This window comes from Aptenodytes patagonicus, chromosome 1, assembly GCF_965638725.1.
Source record: "Aptenodytes patagonicus chromosome 1, bAptPat1.pri.cur, whole genome shotgun sequence".
Classification (NCBI taxonomy): Eukaryota; Metazoa; Chordata; class Aves; order Sphenisciformes; family Spheniscidae; genus Aptenodytes; species Aptenodytes patagonicus.
Window position 1 is genome coordinate 57002930 of NC_134949.1, and position 9622 is coordinate 57012551.

Below are 9622 nucleotides of genomic sequence, written 5' to 3' on the forward strand. Positions count from 1 at the left end.
CGTCTCCTCCAGTGTTGGAGGAGGGAGCGGACAAAATCAATTGAAACCCCTCTTGATATCTTTTCCAATTGCATGGTACTGCAACCATGATGTCCTCCCTGGCCCCTGGGGGTGACTTGGGAAGGTGCTCACCATGGCGAAGTAGCAGGCAGCTCGGTTGACATGCAGCTTGCACAGGAGTTCCTTTGGGATGGTCACCTCATCGGAGGCTGCGTAATCTGCCACATTCAGCCCTTCTACATACTGTACCAGTGAAAGCTTGAAATCCTTCTCTCGGAACAAATCATTGCCCTCTGCAAACAAGTTTCTCACCAGCTTCTGCAAAAAGGCCTGGGCAGCAGGGAGACAGCAAATAGACTGAAGTGGATATTCAGAGACAGGAGATGTTTCCCAATTTCCCGTTCCTTTCTATATGTTTTAGCAAGCTTCCTGCCCATTAAGATTCTCCTGCCTTCCCACCCTCCTGTAAAATATCAGTCTTTTGGTAGAGGAGAATAATCCAGTCAAACCTCCTTGCTTCTTGAACACTCAAGTGTCTTCTCCTTTTCTTGAAAGTTGTCATTGTCAGAACCTTAAAGCTTTAAGTTACAGACAAATTGTGACAGACCATCCCACACTCTCCCTTTTGGTATGTAAACTAACGGCTGTGCAACAGAACAAATCTTGCTAATCAAAGAGTTCCCAACTTCAGAAAACAAATTCGTCATTACCTCATAATCTTCTTGGCTTAGGGGTAATGTGGACCTGAAAAAAAGAAGAGAAAATTCTCATGAAACAGGCATCCATACAAACACAGGCTTTTGTCTGATGAAGAAACCATCTTTCTGGTCCTGTGTTGATGATCTCAGTGAGTTGCTGAACAGTTTATCACTTTAAAGGCAGCTGGGGCAAAGAGAACATGATTAGGGAGCACTGTGCTCAGTGATGGCCACAGTGGTGTCAAGAGATGATCAGATCCCAAAGGGTTTTGAAACTAGAGGAATCTTATTCTCAGCTATTTTCTGCGCATACATGATCCTCTGTAATGTGCCTTCAGCCAGCCACCTAAAAAAACCACCATCTTTGAGAAAGTCCCATGAGAGATTGTCATGGAGAATATAAGTGTATTTTAAGTGCATCTGGCTCTAATGAGAGGCACCAGACTGGCACTCCAAGACCTCCTCAAATCCTCTGTGTGACTAAAGACATACAGTGATAAATGCAATCACTTTCCTCTGCATTAACTTAGCCACACGCCTTTAGGCCTACACCACAAAAGGAAAGGAGAAAATGCAGCTTTTGGAGGCCATTTAACTCCAGCTGTCTTGGCCAAGGCTGCCAGGCTGTGCCACAAAACTGGCAGTGCTTGTGTGGATAACACCGACCCCACAACAGCACTGAGACTTAGATGAAAGGTTCCATTCTTCAAATCAGACCACCCAGGTCATCCAGGTTTGGTCCACATGTATTTACTTTATCTCTTCAAGGAGAAGACAACAGGCTCTAGAGAAATCCTTAGCACCTTTCATGGCCCTCCTCACCTTTGAAATACAACATCATATACATGATCTTATTGGTCAGAGAATAAACTTTTTTTAGATTTCATCTAATCTAATCATCATCTGCTCCTTAAAATTAACTACAGGAAATGCCTTGGCTTTGTAAGAAACATTCATGCTGTTTATAAAATCGGACTACCCCTCTTTCACATCAAAACAAGCTGACAAATGACACTGCCCCTGGTTCGGAGTTTAAGATACACTCCAGAAGCATGAACAACACCCCATATTTCTAAATTATTTTCTTTCTAATAAATAAACCTCACAATTGCCTCTCTGAAACTGGGTTATCAGCCCTATTTACTCTCAGTCTGGGGCAAAAATATGATTGCCATGCCACAGGATATAAATATGTAACATGAAAGATTTGGCTTTTTTTCCTATTGTAGATGCACAGATTTCAGCCATAATAACTGCAGGACTCAAAGCAGACCTTAAAAAAAACCCAAAACAATCTGATTACAGTCTTGCTGCTTCCTTACTGACCATGAAACCTGGAACTGAGCCTGAGGCCTTTGCTAACTCAAACACTGGAGGGAAAAAAAACTACTGTACTTTATAAGGAAGCACTTGGACTTGTAGCTACCACACAAGCAACCACCTCAAGCTCTAGAAGTCCACATGATATTCACAGAAGAGTGACCTGAGGCATCTACCAGGCTGGCAACTGTAAAAGAGCCCAGGTCATCTATTTCTGCTATAGGCACTATATGGGGCACCTGGCAAGTCATTTACCCTGCTTTGCCCACCTACAAAACAGAAACACTATCTCCCTTCCTAAGAAAGGTGGGATAACCTTGTTGAGAGAGCACTTTGAGATCTTCACACTGAAGATAAAAGTAGAAGGTCCAAGTACTATTTGCATTATGCTGACTATAAAGATCATCCTAGAACTGCAGTGGAGGACAAAACCCAAGGAAATTAAAATTACACAATTTCAAGTTTAGAGAGAAGGCAGGACAAAAAGCACCCTGAAGAACCACAGTGAAAATCCTCAGGACCAATATCTCTTTCCCATGCAGCAGCCCCAAAGTGCTGAATAGGAGGAACTCAGTTCCTGCAATCCTTGATACGAAGACAACCGCCTCCAAAGCCACAGGAAACAATGAGGTTGTCCACTTACTGAATGAACTGAAGTCCTTTCTCTATTTCTTGTTTTCTCTTCTGTCTCTCCATTATAGTCGCTGCAGAGGAAGAAAAAAAAAAAACAACACAAAATGAGTCATTATAGGTCTTGCTGGCAATTAAGCAGCACAGTATTTTGTGTGTGCCTGAATTTACTACTAACAAAATGTTCCAGACCAGATCCCCTGAACGCCGAAGTCCATGATTTATCCACACAGCAGACACAGGACGGCAAACAGCTCAGTACCAAGTATCTGCTTTCTCTCACATGCCACTGGCAAGATACATGGGCAAAGAAGAATTACTTCAATTTGAGCTCTCTACTTAGACTGCCGGTAATTAAAGCAATGGGAACCAACTGTGATCGTGACTGCCTTCTAAGAAAGGAAAAAAAAAAAACAATCAAGAAAGGAAAAAAAAATAATCAACATTTCCCCTGCACTGGGAGTCATTTCAGGAATTTGTGCTGGGACCCTCCCACGATAAGCAATTCTGAACACTGTTTATCTGGGTTTACCTCATGGCATACGAAACAAGTGATCTACGTAAGGTGTCTGGAGGCATATCACAGAGAGACACGCAAAGGAAGGAGATGGAGTTGCTTGCCGTGGTCCACATAAAAGAACAGTGATGAATCTAAGCAATGGGAATTTCATGCTGAAAATCAGCAGGCAAGAGTAGCAGAGACTTGGGAACACTCCTTCGAAGAGGGGACAAGGCCCCATCCTGCAGTGTTTTAAATTGAGGTGGTCAGCGCCTGAGGAAGACTCAAGAGAGAGTTATCCCCGCCTAGTCAGGGACACAAATGGGCACAGTAACTTGTCTAGGTTTGACCAAATCCAGTCTGGGTCTCTGCGAGTGCAGACAAGTAAGGAGTATGATGGAGCCATTTTGGAGTGATGTCCCTTTTCTCAACTAAAATGGGTTTGAATCACACCATTAGATACATGAGCTTCATTCCCTGTGTTTTGGGAGCAAATCTTGGAATGGCTCCTTTCTGACCTCTCCCCAAGGTACACAGGTCTGCCACACAAGAAAAGAATAAAGAAGGGGAGAAGGGATGGCACTTTGTGGCAAAATAGAGTTTCTGGTGACAGCAAATTTCCCAGCCTTGCCATCAACCAGCTGTGATCACAAACAATGCTCAGCATTTGAGGAATGGTAACTTGGGGACAAAGGCAGCAAGCACAGAAACACCGAGATGAGATGGAGCTGAAGACACTGCGCCCTCCCAGCCTGGGATCACCTCTGAAGAGATTACAAGAAAAAAAAAAGTAATTTCTCTAACTTTACACTACAACAGCTTGGAAAGCATTACCGCCCAGCTTCGTTTTACATTAAGACCATCCCTACCATTCTAAGGTATCTTACAGTATCTGTGGCACGTTCAGCCTGGCACAGGGTGAAGGGACCTTTAAGGTACATGAAAATCAATCCTGACAACTGAGCAAGCCCTTATTGATTGTGCTCTGTGCCATGCAAAATGTAGAAGAATCAATACCTGCCCTTTACCAAGAAGGAGAATTGGGGGAAGGGGGAAGGGCAGGAGCGAGAGAAAGACCAGAAAGAAGCGGTAGCAGAAGGAAGCAAGAGCTTGAAAGTGACACTGTACAGTTTGTAAGTCATCAGACATTAAATCTGAGAGCAATCTGGTCCGAGCAGCAGGTAGAAGATTTTAAGCAGCTGCATTTGGAACAGGATGGGCAGCGCAGCAAGAAAGGGAAAGCCAACAGACAAGGTGAGTGATGATCAGCATCTCTATAAAGGCTTTTAACAGAAGTGATGGAGAAGAGCAGGTAGACTTCAGTACAACACCAACAGAAGACCTGGAATGATTTATAAATAACCTGGATAACGAGCAATCAGGAAGAAAGAAGGAAATTTAACAAGGAGACTGTGAGGTTAATATGATCACTAATGCTACAGGCAGACAGGCTTGAGGAGTAGAAAAAGAGATAGAGTCCGTTTATTTTACATTTCTCCTTGCATGAAATTCTGCAAAGACAGAAGAAGTAAGAGAGAACAGTCAAGGTGAAGAGGAGCAGTAGGAACCATTTCCACACAGACAGCAGCGAAAGCCACAAAAGAGGACAGAACAACCCCAGAGCACTGTAGGGGAGAAGTGTGAGGGCCATCAGAGACAAGGGTGAGGAAAGAGCCACCACAGGAAATTACAAGAGATAAATTGGTGGGGGAGAAGAGGAGTTAAAAGGTCAAGGGGACCCTCACAAAGGCTGATGGGAGAAAGGACAGGGAGGAAGGAGGAATTTCTAGCTGTCTGGACCCTGAGTGCACTAACAGGCTTTCAATGCCCCAAACAGCCTCACCTCAGACCCCCACCCACGCACCCTCTGCCCACGGTCCAGGAGCTCCATTTAAGTTCAGGTCCAGGCATACTGCCTCATCTGAGCCACACTGTAGGTGCACCTGTCCTCAGTTGTATCTCCTGGACAAACCTTGGACCTACACTGTAGGCAGCTTGTCTCCAGTCCTGTCTCTGGCACCATCTTCTGCTGCTGGACTTGCTGGGTACACCCTGGACCCAATTAACCACCTCATCTTCCCTGGGACTGTTGATGGACCCCTGCTATCAGCATCTTGTTCTGCCTGCCCTGTTCAGATATGGTGGCACTGTACCCTAGTTAATGAGGACACTGCTCGTGGCTGTCATCACCTTTGGCTCCTAGGTTGCCCTCCCTGGAGGAGCAGCCCTGCTCTTGCTGCTCCCTGACATGAGCCACACTGGAGAGAACAGAAGTCAGGGAAGTGAAGTGGCAGCCCACGGATCTGATGAAAAGGGAGATTGTTGGCAACTATGGGGAGAGCAGCTGAACACTGGCTGGTCATCACAAAGTCAATGGCTGCACTCCAAAAATGCTGTGGCACACCTTCACAATTGTGTATATCCACAAAACAGATCATCACCTTGAAAAGCTTCTGAAACGCACAGCCTACTTCAACCTCTGCTTTTGAGCTCAGCTCTTAAAAGACTACTGCAAGGAGCAAAGAAGAGATCAGTTACCTGTTCTCATAGCTACCCTGACCCCACTGCTAAAACATCCTACACAGCAAGATGTGGGCATGTGTTACAATGAGAACTGGTTACTGTTGCCTGCCCACAGAGGAGGGCATTCAAACATTACTGACCAAAAGCTGGAGTGGAGCCAAAGGACTACAGGGAAAGGCTCCAGAATTCCTCCTTCCTAGAGTTATCCAACTCCTCTTGCATCCTTGAGCTCCCCTTCTGTTTCTTCTCTCCTCACCACCATTGCCACCACATCTAACATGCATATCTCCATCCTTGCTTCATGTGCATGGCTGACCAACCTACTGCATCTCTGTAAGTCCCACAATACCCAGCTACAGTTTTGACCCTTGCTACAAAATCCTCATTAAAAAACCCCCTCTGTGCCCTGCATGCTGTTTAATCTCTGCAGTACTACCCTCATCTTCCACAGTGAACATTCTCCAACCCAAGACCCTCCATTGCCTTCTTTAGACATAAACTGCAGTCCTGATCTCCCCTCTAGACTGTTGTTCCCTGATACTGCCCCACATTCCTCTCGCCTTGCAAGTGGGTGACCAGCTTCCTCTGCTAAAGCTCCGTCATGCCTTCACGCTTATGTCATGACTTTGCACATAAGACTCATCTCCTCATAGCAACACCCTCAAAATGCACACCACAGGCTGCTGCCCTAACAACTTCTTTCACATCTCTCAGGAACAACCACCTTTCCCTTTCAATCTGACTCCACACCAGCACCCTCCTCCACATGTGGCAGACCTCTCCCCCGTCCTGCCTGCCCCATCACTGCTGGAGGCTACCATTTGGACTCCTCCTTTTGCTCCTCACACCTCCTCCCCTGCCACCTCCCCAGCAAACTCAGGTCACTTCTGTCTCCTCTTGTCATCCCAGCCTCTTCACCATGTCTCATTCGACCCTCGGACCAAGCTGCACACCCATTACGCCAGCAAACCCAAGACACAGCGAGCCACCCATACGTGCAACACTTCAGTTCTGTTGCACACCATACCACAGCTGATGCATAATTAATTTTAAGCACGGAGCCTGTTTAGCTTTTGTTTTCTCAGTCTTTTAAATATTTTTAGAAACACAGCAGAAAACATTTCATGAAGCAGAGTGCCTAAGCATCCTTTTTTTTTCCCCCACCAAATCTGTCTGTCCAGACTTGTCTGCTCAAATCACCCGCAGAATTCGAATCCAGAGTATTTATAACCCCACTACAAAGCTCTTATCCTTTCAGTCCAGAGATGTTTATCCTCTCTGGTCCAGCATCTAGAGAAGACTTTATTCATAGTTTGTCAATGAGTTCAAACTATTTGCCAGACAGAAATAAAATACTGCAGATAGGCAAAATGGTTTTCTTGCCTTCAGAAGGAAGCACGAGCCAGTAAACAGGGTGACTCAATCACAAACTGGGTAGATTCACTCTACGAGACACTACAAGATGAACGGAAAGACTTGAATTTACCTTATCAAGGACTGGATGTTATTCCCAACCCTGCCAGAGCTGAATTTGGGCAAAGTTTTTCATACTATATTTCTGGGATGGCAATGAGTTCACACTTGACTGACTTCCAGGCTTTGACTATAACATTTCAGCCAGAAATAAAGTGCACTGAGATGCAAGTGGCAGGTTGTAGAGCTGAGACAGGAGCTCAGCCACAAGCTGTGTGCACTCTCCTCCAGGCAAAAGGCTCCAGGATGCACTACTCTGCAACATGGAGTCTTTCACTGGCTGCAGTTTGGCCACCTCAGTGGTGCAGCAGAACAGGTAACTGGACTCACGTCAAGCAGAGGACAAGCCGCACAGCCCACCACAAACACGGGCTCCCAACTCGCTCCTGTGGCTGCTCTCTGCCATGCCCTTCTCCCTGGGTTTGAACACTTCTCACAGCCGACAGCTCTCGGGGTCCCCAGCACCTTGCTGTGCCCACTGGGTCTGACGACTGTGTCCCTCCATGTGCCTGCCACCCCAAGGTACCTCCATGGCTGCTCTCCCACACCCTGGCACCCCACTAGTCCCGCTCCTGCCCCACAGCACCATCGGGGCAGCTGGCATCGGCGTGCCACCAGCTTCACCCAGCAATATCTCCAGCAAATGCGGGGTGAGGCAGCAATGAACCCCTCACCCCCAGTTGAAAATAAAACCATCAACCAGATGTTTCCCTGGGAAGAGGATGGAGATAGCGGCCAAAGCCTCAAGAGGCCACCCAGGGCCCCATCACCCCATTTTCCGCTCCCTCCAGTCTCACACCCCATGCATAACACTGTTTACTGCAGGCCACGCCACACGTAACACCCCCATGTATTGTGGGCCACCCTTCCTCCTGCCCCAGCCCTCCGGGCCCTGCCCAAGGGGCACTGCAGTGTGGCCCGGGGTGTGAGGAGGGGGCAGTGGGGTGACACTGCCCATCCCTCGGCCACTTGCTCTTGGTTTCGTGCCCAGCCAGGTCGCCCTCCCCTGCCTCGCTTTAAAAATTAAATCCCGGGGCCGGTTCCCACACGGGTGGAGCGGGATCCCCCGCTCGCCTCCTCCCCCCACCCCAGCACTAGGCCGCCGATCCCCGGCCTTGCCTAGCGGCCGCCGCGGACAAAAGCGCCATCTCGGCCGGCCAGGGCGGAGAGGGGCTGGCGGCGCCTCCCGCACCCCCGCGGCTCGGCCGGGCGCCGGCACCCCGGCATCCCCCCCACCCCGGTCCTGCTGGGAGGGGTTTCCCGCGGCAGGAGATATCCAGGCTTCCCCGGGAAAAGGAAAACAAATCAAAACATACTCTTCCTTCTTCCCTACCCCCCATCCGCTTAAATAAAAATCACACATCTCCAGGAGTCTGGGAGGCGACTTTTAAAAAAAAAAAAAAAAAAAAGATAACCTCCCCTGCCACCCGGAAACTGTCTAAAGCATTAAAGAATTTGGAAAAAAAAAGAAGAAAGAGAATAAAAAAAATCCCACAACCTTCTTATTTGATAAACTTTACAAGCCCCTACAGAAGGTGCATCTGAAAAGCTATTCCACAAGGGCTTCTCTGCTGCTTCATGGGGTTTATACCAAACAAGAGGGGGAAACTGCAGCCTAAATACGGATCTGAACACAGCTCTCAAACCTACAAACCACAAACAGGCACAAACGCAATTAATACTAAGTTTTTCATATAAACCCAGGGGCTTTTCTCCTAGCTATCTACTTTTAGACTACTACCACATTTTTTCCAGGGGGTGGGATTAGGATCTCTGACAATTATTTTTTTGCAAACCCCACATTTTTGGCGGAAGAGGGGGTTAGCTTCAAAATCTCGCCCATATTATTTTTCACCACTTTTTTTTTTTTAATTTGCAATTACACAACGTTTAATCCATGCAGTTACTATCTGAAACCTTTACTCTCTAATGAAGCAACATCCAGATTTTCTTTTTTCTCAAGTCCACCCCTTTCTACATACACAAACACACATACATACAGAATTGGTTTAAGACAAAAATAATCCCCCCAAAATAATAATAAAGGACTCACCTCTCCTTGGGTTTTTCCCCCCACACTATGTATAAACTTTCCTTGATAAATGGTATTGTATTACTAGAGATATTATTAATGTATTATTACTAGAAGTAATAATAATAGTAAGTGCTATTTAATTATAGAAGGCAGCATTCTGCTTCTGGATCGGCTGCCCCTGCAGCTCCCTCCATGTGCCTCCTGATCTCTTTACTTTCATTTCCAGGTCTCGCTCGCTCGCTCGCTCTCAGCTGCACCAGCAAGAGAAAATGCCTCCCTGCATATCTTCTGGGCCCTAGAGGCTACCGCTTTCCATTACAAAAATTCACAGATCTTTCCCTTGTGGTTGGTTTTGAGATTCTTTAAGGTGAACTAGGCTTAAAAAAAAAAAAAAACGTAAAGCGCTTAAGCAGTCGAGGTTCCGTTCTTATTTTAATGCAACAT

At 46.7% G+C, this 9622-nt stretch overlaps 1 protein-coding gene across 10 annotated transcripts in view; it reads right to left on the minus strand.

Moving 5' to 3' along the window:
- ZC3H7B (zinc finger CCCH-type containing 7B) overlaps positions 1–9622 on the minus strand; it is a 51130-nt gene extending 41508 nt beyond the window's left edge. For 8 of the 10 annotated variants that reach the window (XM_076337155.1, XM_076337091.1, XM_076337117.1 and 5 more), the window contains exons 1-4: positions 9197–9621; positions 2662–2722; positions 711–744; positions 133–330 (exon numbers count right to left, since the gene is read on the minus strand). In XM_076337155.1, coding sequence (XP_076193270.1) covers positions 133–330; positions 711–744; positions 2662–2714 — 285 coding nt within the window. In that variant the 5' untranslated portion in view covers positions 2715–2722; positions 9197–9621. Of the gene's footprint in view, positions 1–132; positions 331–710; positions 745–2661; positions 2723–8459; positions 8511–9196 lie in introns of those variants that run through there. The other 2 variants (XM_076337075.1, XM_076337083.1) reach the window with 2 other exon arrangements.